Source organism: Momordica charantia (assembly GCF_013281855.1).
Source record: "Momordica charantia cultivar OHB3-1 chromosome 9 unlocalized genomic scaffold, Mcharantia_2.0 BLBB01000009.1, whole genome shotgun sequence".
Lineage (NCBI taxonomy): Eukaryota > Viridiplantae > Streptophyta > Magnoliopsida > Cucurbitales > Cucurbitaceae > Momordica > Momordica charantia.
In genome coordinates this window covers 18,740,862-18,762,334 of record NW_028275167.1, presented here as the reverse complement: position 1 = coordinate 18,762,334, position 21,473 = coordinate 18,740,862, and the positions used below count along the sequence as shown (strand labels likewise).

The following is a 21,473-nucleotide window of genomic DNA, read 5'->3' as shown; positions in this document are numbered from 1 at the left end:
TACCATCGTCATTATTTTTTCATACAACTATTATCATTAAATTGATAGAATCACTATGAATTCTAATCAATAAATTAACCTTCGGGTGTTGGTGCAGTGACATGAGGCTTAAAATCCAGGTTCGAGTTCTCCTGTGTCCAGAAGTCCAAAAAAAAAAAAAGTTTAAGAGTCCCTAAGATTTACCATAAAAAAATTTATTGCTTTTTTTAAAGCTTACAATATCTTAATAATAAACATCAAATGCTAAAAAATGAAAAGTTTTGCTTTTATTTACATAAATGAACTATATATGATTAAATATGTTTTTGCTTTCATTTGAATTTAATAGTAGAATATCAAGAGTTTGAAAATCTCAAAAAAACTTCCTCCTTCTCTATAATTATTTAAATCTTAGATTATTTTATTTTTCTTTAATTAATTAATAATGTATCTCTCTAATTTAAATAAATATATATAGTGTAATTTCATATTATGAGAATAACCATTTAAATAAATAAAAACATGAGAATAATTATACTTTTAAATTTGAAATATTAAAAGTAATAAAAATTTGTTTTTAAATTCAATTTCTTAGATTTTGAAAGGATTATAATTTTGTTAAGAATATTAAAAATCAAACAAATGAGATGCAAGTGTGGAAAACGAAGTAAATGCTAGAATATGAAAAGTTTTATATTCAATTTATACAAAAATTAATTATAAAATTAAATATGTTTATCTTTAATAATATTTAATTATAGAATACCAAAGCGTTTGAAATCTCAAAAGTTTATAACTTCATTTTATTCCCAATCAAATCATCACAATCTTTGATGCACTATCTACAATATTTTGAGTTTTCTTCTCTATATACTTTTTGCTCCACACAATCGTGATAGTAATTTCAATTTTTTTTGGAGTAATTGAACAATAATGTAGTTTAACAACCATAGATATTTGTATCTCGAGAAGCAGTCATCATAGTTCATATATTTGCAAGAGGTAATCATATATCTCACGAAATGATTCCCCTCATTTGCTATTTATGTTTAAACTCATGCATGTTTGAATATAAAATAATTATTGATTAATTTTATCTTAAATTTATGGAAAAAAAATAGTATCAACCATAATTTTATAGTAACTATTAAATAGTTACTACAAAAATTAATATAATTTAATTAAAAATAAAATACACAACGTTTTTTATATATAAATAAGCTTTCATATAAACAAATTATATTTATCTTCAAAAATGAAATTAAAATTTTCAATTAAAAAAATATAGTAACAATGATTTTTTCTAGATACCATAAAATGATTAAGGAACTTTTAAATTCAAATAATAAATACATAAAATAATTTAAATGTTTAATAAAATACAAAATGTATTATATTATAACGATGATTTAATTCATATTGTATGTTTTGATATCGTATAATTCTATATACAATTATATATATATATATACATATATATATTTAACCCATTTTCTATTAAATATTATTTTTTATTTTTTATTTTTGAAAGGTTACTAACATAAATATCAAAATAAATTACAAGTATTATTAAAAATAATTTTGAATGATTATAATTAATTTATACTTTAAATCAATTGTTAATTAAAACTCAAAATAATAAATAAGTTAGTTTTAAAAAAATCATAAAAAATAAAGAAAAATAAACCCGTGCAATGCACGTGCTAATCCACTAGTATCCTAAATCATATCACCCTCCCCTTGTGGCAGCATGTAAGTCATAAATGCCACTAGTAAAGAAAAAGATCAAATCGCTTGCAAGTCATTAACACAATCACAACGATGATCCTATACTCGTTTTTCTGGCACGAGAAACCATGGACTTGTTTTTCTGGCACGAGAGATCACGAACTCGATTTCTGGCACGAGTGACCACAAACTCAAATTTTGTTTTTTTGCACGAGAGACCACGAGCTCAATTTTTTTGGCATAAGAGACCACAAACTCAATTTTCTGGCATGAGAAACCATGAATAGCGCCGACATGTGCAGATAACCACGTTTGTTTCGTAGGAATATTTTTAGGGGTTGTTTGTTTTCGGGAATGTAGATGTCTGACATCTATAGATGCTTGGAATTTTAGATGCCCGAAATTTTAGATGTCCGACATGTTCAGATAACCACGTTTGTTTAGTAGATAAATTTATAAGGATATTCGGGAATATTTGGATAGTCACGTTTGTTCCTGGGAATGTGTTAAATTTATAGGGTGTTCCAAAAAATGGCCTCATAAATATTTATATAATTTATAAATTCATCTCATATAATAGATTTATTTGAATTAATTTAATATTTTTATTTTTTATATGTTATTTTGTAGAACAAATTAATTCATTATTAATTTAATATAAGTTTTATTTAAAATTTATTTATCTTATCATCACATTATATATATATTTTTTAACAACATGAAAAATATCACGGGTATGTTGGCTGTAAAAAAAATATTGTTTTTCAATTATATATCTATGATAATAAATATTATTAGTAATTACGTGTAAATCTAATGTACAATTATGCTTAATAGCATAAAGTTATTTATTAAACGATGAGTATATTAATTTATTTTAATTATAAATTTAAAAATAAAAATAAAGAAATTTTTTAGGAAAAATTTAAAAAATAGATGAAAGAAAATATATGGACAAAAATGGAGGACAACAATGGAAGAAATGGATACCCTCAACATGGAAATCTTTGAAAGCCCATGTTTCAAAATGGCATCCAAAACTTGTAATAAGTGTCTCGTATGAGCATTGTAGGATACCTGGACATCTCAAGATACTTGGTATCTTACATTACTGCAAAACAAACGTGTGAATCTAGATGTCCGTCTCACGAGAATCTTGGATTCTCACGAAACAAACAGTCCCTTAATATCAATGGTAGGAAACTAGAATGGTAGGATATCAAGTCAAATATTTAAAAACTAATTTTTTAAACAAACTTCTTTCTCATATCATAAACAAGGAGTACCTTAAATCATTTCAACTATCAAGTAATAAATAATTTACAAAACTAAGTATTACCAACAATTTCATGACAAAGCGAATATAATTTAATGGTAATTGACATATATCTCCAATGACGAAGGTGTGAGTTGGATAAATGTATTCAACTATCCACAAAATCATAGCAAATAGATAACAATAAAAGTTGTTATGGGTGAAAAAGTGAGCATAAGTGTGGACGAACCACACGGCGCCATGTGGTAGCGGGACCAACCCAGACACGTAGATACGGAAGGAGGAGTTCATCTGCATACATAAAGAATTTTCAATTACATAATAAATTAAATGAAGTTTCTGATGAAGTAATATATTTTTTTTTCTGTATACAGAAAAAATTAAAAGGTTGCTTGGTAAGCTAACCTCCCTTTAGTAGCTCAAGCAATCTTGAATTTCAATTACAGTTCCAAAATAATTTAGCAAATAATTTTTTATATCCATATATTTTGGTCTATGTAGGTTAATCTCAATATTTGAAATTCATTTCTTCTTTCCAATATCCAAAAGATCATATCATTCTATTTAGTAACATTAATATATTTATGACAAATTTTGCTGCATGAGAAATAAGAAATATTATACATCAAACTTTTCTTTCACATAATATTTGAGCATATTCTTTTTCACACCAACCTTCCTTTTAGAAGTATTAGTAAGAAACATGTGCGGTGCACGTGAAATTTCATAGTTTTTATTTCAATGTTTAAAAATATAAAATTTAATTAAATAGTTAAAATTTATAATATAATTTGGTTTTTTATCGCTAAATGTTTGCCTCACCAAGTTTTTTCGTATTTTCAATGTTTATCTCATAAAATAACGTCTCAATAATTCTCATCAACCATTGATGTGGTTAGTGTGACTAAAAGTATTATTCTTCAATTACTTAAATTTTTTTCTAAAAAAAACACATATTCAGGGATTTTTCATCTTTTTTTTCCCTAAACATAACAATAAATAATACAACTTTGTTTCAATTTCGTATTTGAGTCATTGAAAAATAAAATGACAAAAAAAAAGTGAGAGATAGAGATGCATTCAGGGCCGCCATTCTTTGCCATGTTTAAGTTTCGGTCCAATTCCTTGTCCGAGCTCGTCGGGAATGCCAACCGCAGCCATGTTCAGATGAATTACTCAAGCTATTTTCATCACACGATGATCACCTTACCAAGGAGGAGGTCATTGAGAGAGTCCTCGCGGTTACCAAATGTCATCCCAAAGTGGATCCGTCCAAGGTGATTCGATCTTATCACTAATTTTCACTTTTTTTTTCTAGTTGATTGAGTCGTTTGGAAAAAAAACTAAACAAATTGAATATTCGATCAAACAATCTAACTAAATATAAGAAAATACAAGACATTGACTAAAAGAGAAAATTTACATACCCAAAGAGAAAAGAAATTCAAGTTTTGATGAAGAAAATGTTGGGAGAAAGAGTAAGAAAAAACTCATTATATATTTGTAGAAAATAAGAAGTTACGAAACTTTTGAAATTTCTTATTAATTATAATTCAAAATAAGTTATAACTTTTTAACATAGAAATAAAGAGACAAAACCCTCCATATTCTAACTCTTTATATTCTAACCTTTAAGAGGGATAGTTTATTAGAAACAGAAAATTAATTTGAGAAATGTAAAATTTGTAACAATGGAGATTAAATATTTTAAAAGAAATGAAAAAAAAAGAGAAAGTTGCGTGGGAGGGAGAGAAATAGGCAGTGAGAGAGAAAATTTTATAGTTGAAAGACAAAATTACCCTCAAAATATCTATGAGAATGTTGAAATTAAAAGGGCAAAATAAGGAAAAAAAAAGTTTCTCCCTATAGCCCCTTTTATATATACTATAGATTTTGAAATTTAGCTTTATATATAAGGAATTTTTTTCTTAGAAAATCTATTTGGATCATTTTTCAAAAGTAAATTGGTCTAGCAGGAACAAAGCTATGCACAAATTTAGACTTCACACGAAAATTATTAGACATGTTTATGATGGTTTTTAATCTAACTCGAAAAATGGTAAAATCGAGTATGACTGAGCTTATTATGGGAAGATAACCTATACAAAAGAAGCAAACACTCTGACGCTTAAGTCAATAAATGTTAGATATTAGGCCTAAAGCCAAGTTTAGATTACATACCTGGACTCAAAATGATGCCTCTATTCATAGGATGAGATCCAACAGGAGTGTCCAACCATTCGATTGTGCCGTCGAGGAAGTTTGTTGCACCAGGTTGGCATGTCGAGTGCTCAAGGTCGAAGCATGGCGATACCTTCGACCAAATGGGGTTTATCGAGTTTATAGGCTTATCTTACGGTTGGATTTCAAGGTCAGCCATAATGTGCCTCCGAACTTATGTATAAAGATCTTAGGTTTTCATTATTTTCTATGGACAAGTCCATTTTTGCCCTCTAACAAAACACAAATTTCAATACATCATGTTAAATTTCATAAATTTATTAAACACAAAATTAAAATTTTAAAGAGGTATTAAACACTCTCAAATTTAGATATCTATTATATACCATTATTAAATTTCAGTGTTAAATTTGTAATTTAGTCAGAAATATATATATTTTTTGTTATAATTGAATGGACTCAAACTTTTTGGTACAATAAAACTTATCCAGGCTTACCCATTTGTTAGGGCAGTTTTTATTGGTTGGTGTGCGAATTGAAAATGACGGTGGGGTGAGGTTAGAAATTAGGAGGTACGGCCCATTGTAGGAATATATTATATCAATCTTTAATTTATTATTCCATTTGACGGTGGTCACTTGGCAAAATACCAAATCCAATGGATGAATAGAGACGTTGAAAACATTTAATTGGGGGCATGTGGGCCAAAATGTCACATGAATTGTGGCTTTTTCTTTTTTGGTTTTTTGAAAGTGATTTCTCATTAATTATAGTTATAGTCTAGATCTATTTTGGATAGGCTAACACTATAAAATTATTGATTTTGACTCCATTATTATGGAGTTAAATTTTGAATAGAGAAATTGGTTTAATATGAAATATTCATGGAGGTTGAAAGGATAATATATACTTGTCTTGAGTTTGAGGTTAGGTTTCTATTTAGTCTCCAAGTTTCAAAAAGCGACAGTTTTGTTTCTGAACAAGACCTTCGGAGTTAACGAACGGAATATTGACGTGGCATTGATGAGTTGAAAATTTTGAGACGATTGGACAATGGATTTTTTCTCATTCTCTTTCTTCCTTCTCCACCTTTCCTCCTCCTCTCCCCTTTCTTTGTTGTTCCATTTCTTTTCATTCTCAATTTTGGACCCGAAGATGAAATTTCATCCATAGTTTCATCTGTTTTTCTCACGAAACTCCCGATTCTCCATCCCCAAATTCGAATCCCATCTCAAACTGCTCCCCATTGCCATGCTGGATTATTGGCACAACACTACCAAAACTAATTCCGAACGAAACTATATCAATATTAGTGTATCTTGTCAAATTACTTCAAAAATCCCTAAACCAGACACAGAAAAAGGGGAAGGCCTAAGCACATTGGAAAAATCCCTAATCTTCCAAAAACTCAACCTTTTCTCATTTAATACTATTTTTTAGAAAAGTTCATTGAATAGGAACGAGTACTTCTAAATCCCATGAATCAGAACGAGTTTCAGATCCGTAAGGAAACCCTAACAAATTTCAAACAAAGTCAAGAGACGGCAAATTCCGTGAAATTGAAACTTAATGAATACAGATCGGAAATGAGTTTTTGGAAGATCTTGTTTAGAGGAATTAGGACCATTTGAGAAGAAATGTAGTAAGTGGGAATGTGGGGAGAAGGAGGGAAGGGGGAGAAAGCAGAGAGAGAATGAGAAAAAATCCATATTGTCCAATCATCTCACAATTTCAAACTCATCAATGCCACATCAATATCAAAATTCCGTTAGTGATACTAACTGTCGCTTTCTTTAAAGTTCAGGGATTAAACTGTCGCTTTTTGAAATTTAGAGATTAAATAGAAATCTAACCTCAACACAGGGATCAAAAATGTATTTTATCATTTGTGAAATTATGTTAGCAAGTTAAAAAAGAAAATTTTGAAAAGGAGATAGTTATTACTTGTATCGAGTACATTTTTTTTTTTTTTGTGGTTCATTCGTTGGAAACTTTTTGGTTAAATGCGTGCATCTCAACGGGAAAAGTAGTTGAAAAGACATTATTATTGTCCAATGGAACAAACTTCATTCTAAAAACATCTAAGTAAACTGTTGTCAGTGTTAAATTTTAATTCTTAATTTTAATCCAAATCTTCAGTTGTCGACATTACATAATTTATAAACAAAAATAAAATTTTGCTAATACAAAATTTACGAAATATTAAAAAAAGAATAATCAGTTTAAAATGTAATGATGAAACAAAACAAATTTTGATACTTTTTCACTTGTTTCAAAGTTTCTAGAGTTTAGTGTCGATAAAGTCCAATTGAAAATTGTCCATAATGAGATATTTTTAATAAAAAAAATATTCTAAGAGATAAATATACTTCTATTAATTAATTATTATATTTTAATAATTGATTAACAAATAAAGAAGATTTGAATTTACTATTAATAATTTGTTGGGATCGTATGTGGATTTTTTTTTAATAAACTTATTCCAAAAATATATCCATCTTTCTTAATTGCATCGCGCCTTGTTAGCACATGTGTTTTTTTTTTTAATTTTGACATGCCGTCTTTTTAAGAGACGACATATACAAAATGATAATAGTTTTAATACTCTGCTGCAGTGGTTGTTCCTTATCATCGAGACGGTACCCGAAACATCTAGATTAAAGGAAAAAAAATCCGATTGTATATACCAATATACTGATTTTTATTCTTCCCATTTTTGTAAAACAATGCTTTTTATTTCAGTTTATTTATTGTTTCCTTCAACATTTTTTTCCCTTTTTCTCCTTCAGACATATACCCGACGGCTCTTTGTTTATTTTATCTACTGTTTTTCGGCGGCTATTTTTTTTTCCAGTGACTCACTATATTTTTGATGGCTCACTGCATTTTCGGCCGCTCAATCATTTCTGACGACTCCCTACATACAGTGTTAAAATGATTTAGAGTTACAGATATGAAGTATATTTTAGTTATATATTGTAATGTTAAATCATACGTTATCTATTTTGTGGACAGCTTACATTATCATGAATGATTTGAAGTTACTAATATGAAGTATATATTTTGGGTACATGTTGCATATATTTTGAATATTAAATAATATTTTAATGGTACTGTTTTGTGAACAACTTACACTGTTATGGGTTAATGCATCTATGTTCGACCAGAAAATCGTGAGTTTGAACGTCTCATCCTACATGTTCTACAGAGAAAAAGAAATAGGACTCTTTGAATTTTGAAATATGTTATATTATTGGATAATAGTTTACTTAATAACTTGTACCATCTCTCAAAAGAATAAAAATAAAAAATAACTTGGAGTGAACTATTAACTTAGAATATAATATATTTTAAAGTTTAGGTGGGTGTGGTTAGTGCCGCTCTCAGACAAAAGTATTGTAAATGACATCTACTGTTTTCGTCAAACCGAACCTAACTCAAGTGGTTAAGGTTCCTATCTTTATTATTATTATTATTTTGCAATGGTAAAAGAAGAACTAGTTTAAGTAATAAAGTATTGCATTTTGAAAATTGCATAAAATCAAATCCAAACTATAAAATATTCCTCTTTCTTTCACAATAATCTTAATGGACTAAATGAAGATGTCGACCAAATTTTAAATGTTTATATGAATATTAAAATCTCAATTTTGCAAAATACCAGTATAGATAAATATTCTGGAAAATTATAAAAATAAATAAACACTTACCTTTTTTAAAATAAGTTAAAAGTTCTCATTATTAACACAATCTGTTATATTTTATCAATTATTTTACAATATAATAAAAATGTCAATTCACCGCTTATATTTCTAAAACCTATAGAGGTAGAAATGTGAATAGATCAACTATGTAATCACAATATTCAAAATATATACAATCTTGTGATCAAATTAGCTCCATCTTATTTGATTTCAAAGCAATATAGCTTAGGTGGTTTGGCCCAAGAGAGGGAGAGAACAAAAAATCTTAATTTTTTTTTTTTTTTTATGAAGATTCGAACTCGCGATGCCTTAGCAGATTGAGTATGCCGATAAAAAAAGAAGAAATTCTTAGAATCCAGGTACAAAGAATACAAGTTTCATAAATATTGTCTACTCCTCCACAATTGATGAGAATAACAAGCATAGCCATCCCAAGCAAGAAAATTCTTGCGCAAAATCATATCGAAACAATTAAAAAGTCACAAGTTCATCTTGATTTTTCTTTCACAATAGTCGAAATGGATCAAATGAAGATAAAATGTAATCTCAATCTTCAAGATGAATAAAAATGTCATGATCAAAATGACCTCCCATCTCATTGATTTCAAAGTTCAAGTTGTAACAAAACAAGAGGAAATGAATAACTGATGTCAATCTAAACTTTCAATATTACCAAAGCAACAGTTCAATTAACAAAGACCGGAATCTTAGGTCCGCCCCGAATGGCTTTTGTAAAAAATAAATAAATTAAACAAAATACATAAGCAGAGGCAGTTAGTGGGTACAAATACACAGGGAAACATTTAGAAATGTCTCTGTTTCTCTTGCTAGTGAACCAAAAAGGCAATAGCAAGAAATCCAGCGAGTAAGGTTAGATAAATCACAAGGCACACCAATAGCATCCGCACTATAATTTCAGTCTGTAGCAGTTCAATTCTCTATTTAAACAAATTCCCTAACCTTTGAATAACAAATCAACAGAACTCAAAATGCCTCTGGCATGTTTCTACAGAGATCAGGTACCCTTTATGCACCTCATTCCCAACTTTCAGCTCTGTTCTGCCATGTTATTACACATCGAACCTCGGCCAGACTTCTCGCTGTTCCTCGGCCCCTTTCAGCGGATAGGGTGGTATTGTGTGATTCCTCGTTTCGGGGGTAGCTTCCTCAGAATGAAGAGGACCAAAGAAGAAGGTAAAACCTCAACCAACTACAGAGATGGAAAAAATGGGTTAAATGTCCAACCTCCGAAACAAAATATCGCACATTTATCAGAGCCAAAAAAAAAAAAAGGTAGAAAATGCAAATGAAACCCCACATCACACAGCAGCAAACTAAACTTTTAAGGGTAGGCTTCACCTTTAATAAAAGGTACCTTAACACCAATTTAACTTAACAGAATTAATATTGTAGTACTAGGGAGCATAACCATAATACTGACGATACTCGAACTAAATCCTTCTTCTAAAATATAATGATACTCAAATTAAATGCAGGAAATTCATCATATTAATTAGAATGCCGCAAAAGTTGCCAAAATGATTCGGGTAAAACAAACAACCACCTGTGAAATATTATAGACACAAAATGCATTAAAAAAACCAGAAACCCGAATTTACCAGGTAATATATAAAATTTAGAATCGGGTGATTCAAAAGATCGAGGTCTGCAGCTTGATCAAAAGCATTGAAGCACATCTGGAGCACAAGAAAAATGAATAGGCAGGGATTAAAACGTTTACAGAATGGGAATATAAAGAAACTGAAAAGCAAAACAATACGCTGTCTACTTTACAGTGATGTGCAGATAACAGCATTTTAAGATAATGCAGTATTAATGGCTACAACAACAAGCCTTTATTTCATTAGCTTATCCTCAACCCTCAAAGGAAGGAAGGCGTCAAGGCTTTCCTTACTAATTGGTTAAAGACCGATGTGAAAGTGAATTCAATGTATATTATAAACACCCTGCCCTGTTACTGGTACAGTACAACATATTGCTAACTTTTAATACAACAATGCCTTTCAAATTAATTATCTTCATATCTTATACATTAAAGTATCTTTCTATGCATACTCTCATGCACATCAAGTAACAAAACCTAATTATTAATAGTTAGCATCTCCATTACAATTTCCCAACATCTTAAACTTGTCACAAATACCTTTAAAATTTGAATCTTTCTCACGTCTTTGAGATGAGACTTATAAAAGCCGATTGTAAAGATGAAAAAATGATCAAATCTACAAGGAAAATGTCTAATGCAATCAAATACATGTATTTGGAACAATATGGTTATAACATGATCACAGTAAACAGTAAGAAAAATGAAAGGTTCCATTAAGCACTGGGTTAAATATACAGTCGCTCAGATGGTACTGCACTAACAACATTTGATAAAAGTAGACTCACCATGATGCATCTGACGAGGAAACATGAAAAACATATAGTTGTCACATAGCCGACCTGTCCCGCCCAAAAAAAGTAACAATGAGAAAAAATCTACAGAGAAATTAAACAACCGACTGAAACTTCTAAAATGATGTGTGTAACATCCAAATCTCTGAATGTAAGTACCTCTTGCAACTTCTTACGTCTTCCTTTGGATTCCACAGGGAAGCGTTGTAACATCAAGAACAATCTATCCAGAGATGATTAAAGAAACCATTAGCAAATTACATGTAACAGAGGAAATTTCCAAATCTGCCACTTATAAAGCATTACTGAAAGACAAAAACCAACCAAGGCAATAACTAAAGATTAAATTATCAACATGTTTTAAACAATTCTACACAAAAGAGTACTATCTTCTTTTTCTTTTGATATCTGTGAATGTTCGGGTCATTTTATGCACACCTCGACTATTCTCATAGGACAACTATCGGGCCCTACTACATTTGGTTACTTTTAGGATATTAAATCCTATGTAGGTGGCCACCATAGTTTGAACTCATTCCTTCCAAGTCTTTTACTATTTACAATCATGGTTTACACAATAGAGTACTATTTAGAAAGCGTCAGTCTTCAAATTGAATTTTTCAATGTACATAGAAAAGAATCCATGTTCTTCCTCTCCCTCAGTCAGCTAAATTCGAAAACGAATAAACATGTTAAACATCCCCTCATGGCCAAGCCCCACTGTGGCCCACCCACCTCAAAATTAAAAAATAAAATCACAATCCTCAATCTTTCGCCTTCACATTGCCTCTATACAAAAGAGTAGTATTCTGTTGTTTGTTTTAGGCAAAGCCACAAAAATCACACCTAGGATTGATACAATCGCACCGTAAACTTTAAATTTGAGAAACTACCCCTAAATTTCTAAAATGTTATAATTGAACCCCATGTTTTACTTCCATTAGTCCTTAGGTTTAAGTACAACAATTTCAAAAGTTCAGAGATGGTTTAGAGTTTAGAATTTAACTATAAAAACCTTTATAGCTTGAGGGTAGTTGGCCCATTTTCGAAGTTGAAACCATATAAGTTAAAATGACATTGCAATAACTTTGTAAGTTTGGGAGGTAATTGTTTAAATTGAAAGTTTGAGACTTTGAATGTAACAACTCAATAGGTTAGGGGTGAATTTTTCATTCTTTTCCTTTATTTTATATTTCTTACAATATAATTATGGGAAAATTCAAGTTAAACTTATTTTTATGAGAAACAATTTCATTAATGGTAAGAAATTACAAAATAAGGAGATAACCCAACCAACGGAGTTAAATTAGATAGAAGAGAAGAGAAGGGAAAGAGAAGCTGTAATAACGAAAGAGAATGGAGCATTTATACCAAGTAATAGCCAAAAAAATCTATAGCATCAAAAAGCCACTCAAAAGGAAGCGCCTTATCCTAAGATTCCTTGGCAACAATAAAAAAGCCCTCACGATGCAAGTTAAACTGTGTACTTCCATTGAACTCTATCTCCAACGATGAAGCATATGCACTTAATTATTATTTTTCCTAGGAAAAAAAAAGAAATCTGAGAGGCCCCAAATAGTTAATACTTATGCTATGAGGGGTAAACAGGAAAATTCACTTATATTGGGTTCCTTTTGTGGCAGGGTATGATTTTGTTTAGTTTGGGAAAACTTGGTGTAAGGAGAGTTACAGCCCTTGGTTTGGCTGGTGAGACTTTTGTAAAGCCCTAGGGCTTGTTCTCTTAGAATATCATGCATTTTGTAAGGAGATACTTAAAAAATCCTATTTTGGTCTCTAGAGCCTTAAACTCCAAACTTTAACGATCTATTTTAGTCCTTGGACTTTGCATAAAAAGCTAATTTAGTCCTTGTTAATCTCTTTCTTCTTTTTAATTAGAAACAAGGCCGAAATACTCACTCAAGCAACAACCAAGAAAGAGACAAAAACCTCCAGTCTAGCAAAAGTAGAGTAATTACAGAAAAAACTTGTGTTGTGCACTCCAATTTCTTAAAGTAGTAGAGGTCGAGTTTTCACACAGAATCTGACTTTTGTTGAACGACTAATAAAAAGAATAACAATGGCTAAAATAATTTTTTATGCAAAGTTTAGTGACATAAATAGAACACTTACCAGTTGAGAGTTTGAAAGTATAGACTAAAACTGAATAAGTATGAAAGTTTAGTGGAAGCACATCATTAGAGCTTTTTTTGTGGATATTTTGGAATGAAAGGGACCATCGACTCTTCACCAAAAAGAATCTACCTTTCGATAGACTCTTTGACAATATCATTTTCCTTGCTATGACTTGGTGTAAACTGTAAAGCATCATCACCTTTTTACTCATATAGTATGGTTACACTTTTTGACCAATTGGAGAAGTTTCATGTAACTCCTTTGGTTTCAGGGGTTTTATTTTTCTCCACTTCTTTTTGTAATTGCATTTCTTAAAAAAAAATATAAAAAATAAAAATAAAAAAATAAATAGAACACTTAAAAGTTGAGAGGAAGAGAAATTGAGAAGAATGGGTCACAATAACCAATAAAAAAGTGGCTCTTATTCTCAACCAGACATGCAAAAGAATGAGGCCCCAAGCTGTTCCAGCCACTAGTTCACAATTATTCGAGACATAGGATATAAAGGGCCATCTGTTTCAAAAATCTGCTCCATGTCCACAGAAACTAATGAATTAGATGTGTGGGGAGACGATTTCCTAAGGATATTTTGTAAGTATTTCGCGGTGATCGTATAAATATTTTCTCATGCAATCCTCGTTCAATAAGGAACAGTATGAGTCAAAACCATCCATTCTGAGCTGCAAGCTAATAAGAAGTTTGGAGCAAGATTTGACCTCTTCAAGTTGGGTTGGTGCAACCTGTTGAGGTGTGGAGCTCAGACTTATGCCCAACCCACTTTAAAAACTTACAGACACTCGAACCAAACCATGAACACCCGTGTGAAGGTAGGCAATATTGTAGTGGTACTCAAGAGGAGAGGTCCAAATACCTCAAATTACTTGGTAGTATCTTCCTACATTTTCTTATTGGTCTTTCAATACAATTTCCAAGTTTGACAGCGAGAGGCAAAGCATGATGAAAGAGATGGATTGCATACTAAAGAAGGGGTGTGCACAAAGAGATAGAGTGATAGTGTGATACCATCAAAAACTTGGTCGTTGATTTTAAAATCATAAAACCAACAAAATTTACATAGATGAAGCACACAATCCATTTTTGAAATATCATAAATCATTCTATTAGGTCAAGGTTTTGTAATTCTAGTTTTACCCCCCAACAATTTCCCTATCCTCCATTCCTTACCAGACACCAGAAAACGAGCACAACACTATCTTTCAGGTGTACAATGTTGATTTCCCAGGCTGGTGTTTAAATTTTAGAAGGGGTGTCAATAACAAAAATTTCCTTATGTGAATTTCCCTTCAAGCACTATTGACTTTTCCCTGGTAACCAAAAAAGCTGAAGAATTAAGAAGCTAGAGATGACAGGATTTTTCTCTTGCAATTCATTGTCAATGCTCGCATTAGTAAGGAATCCATATCAACATGGTTTCAGGAGAATCTAAAAATTTAAGATGCAGACAACGACCAAGTTTTTTGTTTGGTCCCTTTTACTTGTTGAAACTAATACTCTTACTGTGAAGAAAAAGAAATTGGAGGATGAATCATTCAAATTGACATGCAGTGTAAGCCAGGTTATAGGACCCAAATCACTTGTCATAATTATGATTTCCCAAAATTTTGTGGAAGAAGGGTCTGCGCTGTTACCCATGGCACAGTCCTTAAACATAAGGACTTCATTGTGAGGCTTCGGAGCAACATTTCTGCTAACAGAAAGAAAATCTAATTTGGGCAAGTTTCAATCTAGCTACTCTTTCATGTGTGTCACAAAAAGGAACACAGTAGGACATTTTGTGATAGGTAAGTTAGATGCTCGCGAAAATATTCTTTTTTTGCTTGCCAAATGGTATTTACTATATAGAGACTCCCTTTTGGATTCAAGATAATTGGAGGAGGGTTTTGAAAGCTTCTAGGCTTTAAGGATTTAGGATTTCTTATGCTTCTCTTGTACTCCCCCCTCCCTGAATAACTTTCTTTGATAATGAATCGTTTCCAACCCCAAGAGAAGGGAAGAGGGAAAAAATGCATCAGTTTTCACCCCAAGTAGCATCGTTAACTTGATTCCATCTTTCTTGATGGGTAATACCTACTATTTGGTCAAGTAATGAAAGTGAAACTATTCACACAAATTCTTCTGTGAATCCATGAATGACCCCTATATATGCGTTATCCCCAATTCCAAGAAAGTTGGTGCATGTATGGAAAGAGGAACTTACGAGAAATTTCGTGGGAAGAAGGGGAAGATGAAAATTTTCACCTTATTGATGGGAGACAATGTCTGATGTCTAAATCCTGAGAAGAGTCATCCAAATGTAGGTATGCAAGTCATCCAAATGGGTCAAAATAAAACTTAGTGGGGATGAGCACATTTAGGAATCCTCGGAAATCTATTTTGATGTGTAGTCCTCAATTTAATTCTTGTTTGAATTTGTCAGATAGGACCAACCCCTTAATTCACTTTTGGAAGGACCATTCAATTGGCTGAGGCCCTCAATGCCCTAGTTTATTTAACCTCTTTGATACAAGATGATTGCAAGCATTGCACTGCCTACACCCTGTTTCTCTTGGGCAACAACTATTGATTCTATTTGACAATCAAGTTGCACCTCTTTCTAACAAGTGGGTAAGAGTTAGCAAGCATTTGATCTCCTTAGCTTCCATCATCTAGATACTTGTACCTCCCCAAATCATAAGGAAATAAGGTGGGGGCTCTTTTAAGTCAACTGAGTTGTTTATTTGTAAATCATTTTTCATTTATCTTACTGCCCAGTGCCTCCAGATGCCAAATGTTCTAAGGTCTCAACTCTATTAAATTCTTTTTTTGGCAAGTGGCACTCGCTTGAATCAATACTATGAATTTTATTAAAAAGTTTTGTTCTTTAATGCTCTATTCGCAACAGTATGTTCTTTGCAAGCTTGCTAGATCACACTCTTTGAAGTGCTTCGTTTTTTTGAGTGAATTTGGTAAAAATTTTAGGGTTTTGGAGTGTCTTCTATCTACTATCATTATCTAGTGCCTTGTAACTACTATCCATAATCACAATTGTCATGGTGCGATGGAGGAAATTGCTCTTCACCCTCCCTACCATGGTAAAGGAAGGACCCTATAGAAACCCCATTTTCTTGCTACTATTTGGAGGTTGGAACAACTCATTACAAAAGAACATAAGTGCTTTTACAATAATAGAAGGTTAGATTCTTTTGTTGGTGACTGATAACGCTTATCCAAAAGTTTTCCTCCTCAATGCTATATTCACAATGGCGTGTTCTTTCAAGCTTGGGAAGCTAGATCATACAAGGCGACAGAAGGAAGCCCACCTAAAGAAAGGGTCTCCAATCCAAAAGAATAACACAGAATAACACATAACTGATAATTATAAATAAAATAAAATAAATAAAAACTTAGAAACAAACCCCCCACAGAGAAGTACTAAATGAAAGTGTTGTACTAAATGAAACAACCCCCCACAAATAAAATAAAATAAATAAAAACTTAGAAACAAACCCCCCACAGAGAAGTACTAAATGAAAGTGTTGTACTAAATGAAACAAACCCCCACAAATAAAATAAAATAAATAAAAACTTAGAAACAAACCCCCCACAGAGAAGTACTAAATGATAGTGTTGTACTAAATGAAACAAACCCCCACAGCTTTCAGGGCGGTCTTTTTGTAGGCCCATTTTGTATCCTTTTTGTTCTTCTTGTATCTATTTCATTTCTCCCAATGAAAGTGTTGTTTTTTATCAAAAAAAAAAACAAAACTAAATCTAATAAGCTACCAGACATACTCCTTCAGTCTCTCAACTGCAAAAGATTCTATTGTCTCTCAACCCGAGTCTCCCACAAAATTGCAAAGAAACAAGTCTGACATAGAAACCTTCCCTTCCTGAAAGGGAGGAAACAACAAAACCTCCTCCATCAATGCTCTACAATCCTTGTTAGTTGTTACGAGCCCAGGACAATCCAAACAACTCAAAGAAACGACCCCAAATATCCTGAGCAAACGTCTTCGGTAAGGTCCACTCAAAAAAAGATCATATGCTTTTGGGACATCTCCACAGGATGTGATCAAGATCCTCCTGCTGGCTAGATTACATTATTTTGAGTTGTTTGCTTTCCGAGAGGATTTAGTAGAGAAATTTTAGGCTTTTGGAGTGCCCTCTCAACCATCCTTAATCAATCTTGTCATGGTGCGATGGAGGAAAATGTCCTTCACCTTCAATTACCATGGTAGAGGAAGGGCCCTTTGGCAATTTCCCTTTTTGCAAATATTTAATAGTTAGAACATCTAACTATAAACTATAAAGGAACATGAGAGTTTTAATGGTAGGGATGGAGCATTTTGTTTTGTGGTTCCCATTCCCTTGTTCCTTTGTTCCTTCGCCCTATGTGCCTTTGGTGTATTCTTTCATTTGATCAAAGTAGCTTCATATCTCTCTCTCTCTAACACACACGCACCCAAAAGAAACTTCTGAAAGGCTTCATTAACTTTTCAGAATTTTGGGCATTCATATGCCTTTTCTTTTGCATATCACCCAAAATTTATTGGGTCATCTCAACCAGTCCCATCTCAAGACCCCAACCTCAGTGACCAATACCTAGCAACTCCAAAGAACTGGAATTTTTTGACAACTAGAAGAGCTTACTACTTCATTCGACCAGTGAGAAATTCATAGTTTCACCTTTATTAAATTTTCTGGCAAATGGATTTTTACTCGGGACGTAATGTAGCTTCAGTAAGCTAAATATCATATCTAGCACATATACCTTCAAAACATTGCAGCTGCTAACAAAATTACACCTCAATTAAAGAAACACAAGCCACATTTGTTTTTTTTTCTTTTGATATCCGTGAGTATCCGAGCCAGCTTACGAGCACTGACCCTAATACATTTGGTTGTCTAGGTAACTCGTAGGATATTAAATCCTAGGTAGGTGGCCACCATGATTTGAACTAAGTAAAAACAAGCCATGTTTAAAAGTGCATGATGTTCACAAGTATAGGTATATATTACAAGCATTAAAAAAATCCTAAAAAGGCAAATCAATGTGATTGCACAAACTTCCTTCGTGATATATGGGGTTTGTTAACATACATACAATTTGTTCTTACCTTTCCATACCATTGGCATTTGAATATATATAAATCATCAAGATGAGAAAACAAAGCAGATGTACTCAAAAAAACAAAAAAAAAAAAAACAAAGCAGATGCTAATATTACCTTCCCCCATAAATAAGAAACCCAAGGGCAGCGAACAAAGAGACAGCAGCAAAGAACATCTTAGAAAGGACGGCCAGAACATGAACAGGATTCCACCACAATATCAGCCACAAAACAATCTGCTAGCAATCCAAACAAAATTTTAGAAGTCAACACAATGAGGCCAAATATTAATTTCGTGACAGAGTGTGGGGCTACTTGGTGGGATATTTGGCTGGAGAGGAACAACAAAGTGTTTAGGGGGTGGAGAATTCTATGGATTCTGTTTGGGATCTTATTAGGTATAATACTTCTTTGTGGGACTCGGTCTCTAAAGTCTTTTATAATTATCAGCTAGGTGTTATTCTTTTGGATTAGAGCCCTTTTCTTTAGGGGCGTCCTCTTTTAGGACTGTCTTTTTAGGCAATTCTTATTCTTGTTCTTCTTTTCATTTTTCTCAATGAAAGCATGGTTTCTTATAAAAAAAATATCAATTTCATAGCAGGTTCACTATTAACTATGATAATCTTCATATTATCAATGAAAAGTTTATTTCTTGTTTTTTTATAAAAAAAAAAACTATGATATGATCAACGTAGTAGGTATTAAAAGTCTAACAGCCAATGTATGAATGTTTTGATCTAAAAATAAATTTAAATTTAGTGGGCAAAATAATGGGCAGGATTAATATTCATAATTATTTTTCCAGGTCAACATGTGTGCATGCGACATGTCCCTCGTGTCCTATTGATGTACCCTGTCCCGAAATTTAAAAATAATAATAAAATAGGATACTTTTTCATGTGTCAAACACGTGCCTGGACCTATTTGTGTCTGACATGTGTCCAATACAGATAGACCGCCACAAACCAAGTGCCCATGCTTTACTAAAGGGTATCCTACCCAATGAAATTTGTGCTTCCTTGAATTGTTTGTTTAGAGAATAACTACAACAAGATCTTAATGACACATGCAAGTGCAAAAGACATTTGGTTTTTATTTTAGCCTTGCGACAAGTGGATAGAAACTGATCAAGAAATAATGTGAAGAAAAGAGATAAACAAACTCAGCCACTAAATGATCCTGGAATGGTATATTAACTTGCTCATAGAGTAATTCTTTTTCTGAGCAATTCATTAGAAAAGAAAAACAAAGAAACAAATAAAGAAGCTTCCAATTTTGACGACCTATATGTAATACAGCAATGAGTTTCACCTGAATAACATAGACCACTGCATTTATTGTAAGGAAAGTCGGCCTCAACCCATCAGTTGATACAGCACGTGCCTGAAGAAATTTTCTCGTGAGATGTATGCAAACAGATTTATCATATTTGCAAACAAACATTATAAACTCAAAATAATTGTCCACCTGGTAGTAAATCTCTGCCCAAAACAAAACCAATAGAGCATAAGTTGTGAAGAAGGCAAGGCTTGGCATGTCAAGCAAGATATGTTGGAGAATCTAATCAAGACACAAACAAGTGGAGCATTAAACGTGTGATATGAAAAAAAGAAAAACGTTGAACAATGAATTAAGAACCAATCCACACCGGCGGTTCCAACGTCTGCACATCACGACGGAATACAAAAATGACTGCCCGCACTGCAGTAAGAAACATTTATTCACTTAGCCCAGAGATTCACATAATGCACAGCAATTATTTTTGAGATGCATAATTCGCAACATTTAAAGAAAAGGTATGTGGATAAAGAGTAAAACGGATGATATAAACCTCCGTTCACCAAGAAATTGAGAAAATGGAAGACCTTCTGCGTGGTCCAACCATACTCCGGCACCCTCAATTGTATACGGACTAGTTGAACCTAAAACAAGGCATAAACATCCTGATATCAAACTTCTAAGAAAACCAGCAACTATTTGTACAATCAAACTCAGTATCCCATCCATTGTTTTTTCAAAAAGCGGTTAGTCTGTATGCTACATGTTTTGCGTTCTTCTAAAGAAGAAAAAAAAAAGGCCAACTATAGCACATCAGAAGCATATTAAAAAAGGCAAGGAAAGCCCAGATGGGTGCTCTCATTTTCCCAGCAAAGAGGCAGAGAGTACATATTTAGCACAATTACGAACTAAACCAGAAAAGGAAATAATAAACAATTCCTAAAGGAACAAAAATCAGCCATTAGCATATACAAATCCAGGAAAGTTAGAAGTCGAAAGAGCATACAAGAGAGAACAACAATGAAACTAATAAAGCGATCAGGAAGAGACGCCGCGACGATTAACTATTCAATTGAGGAGAAAACCCAAATTCCAAATTCCCCAAATTCCCCAAATTCAATTCCAAAGAGAGATTGGCAACAAAATACCTACACAGACAGAAGGATATAGAAAAAAGAGAGAGAGAGAGAACATACAAGAGCGACGACGGCGACGATGCCATAGAGAGCAGCAAGGATGATGAAGATGCGGTCCTGCCAAACGGGAGAATCGTTGATTCCTTGCCACCAAGAGGTTGCGTCGGTCAACAGAACCGCCGTCACCGCCGAATCAGCCATGCCGACGCTGCTACTCTCCATCTTTCCCCTCCCCTTCCTCTCCTTATCCGGAATCGAACTCTAGAGAATCTTCCTTCCTCCGTCAAATTCGACGATAGAAAAAAAAAACACAAAAATTGGGTGATGAATCGAGCTTATCGGGTCACGCAGGCTAATGGGTTTCCTTCTCCTTATCCGGAGTGAATATTCTTGGTTTGGTGCTTCGATTTGGGGAATTGGGAACCTCGATTTTGGACAATATTCTTCTTGCGTTGCGGTTTTTTAACGAAATGGGGAAATCCAGAATGTGCTACAAAAATAGAGATCCCCGTTCCCCACAATTGGAAAGG

The 21,473-nt window shown here is 32.6% G+C and overlaps 1 protein-coding gene across 2 annotated transcripts; it reads right to left on the bottom strand.

Annotated features, from left to right (window-relative positions):
• Positions 1-9,505: 9,505 nt before the first annotated feature.
• On the bottom strand, positions 9,506-21,473 carry LOC111021588 (protein TOM THREE HOMOLOG 1). 2 transcript variants are annotated; one of them, XM_022298602.2, is made up of 10 exons: positions 21,004-21,471; positions 20,361-20,451; positions 20,178-20,230; positions 19,997-20,089; positions 19,841-19,912; positions 18,647-18,765; positions 11,446-11,509; positions 11,281-11,334; positions 10,488-10,565; positions 9,506-10,078 (listed from the first exon to the last, which is right to left on the bottom strand). In XM_022298602.2, exons 1-10 carry the CDS (start codon positions 21,163-21,165, stop codon positions 9,986-9,988), a joined length of 879 nt encoding a protein of 292 aa, XP_022154294.1. In that variant the 5' UTR covers positions 21,166-21,471; the 3' UTR covers positions 9,506-9,985. The 2 variants fall into 2 exon arrangements, with proteins under 2 accessions (XP_022154294.1, XP_087973494.1); XM_088117368.1 differs by lacking the exons at positions 9,506-10,078; positions 10,488-10,565 and adding an exon at positions 10,602-11,111 and having other exon boundaries at positions 21,004-21,473.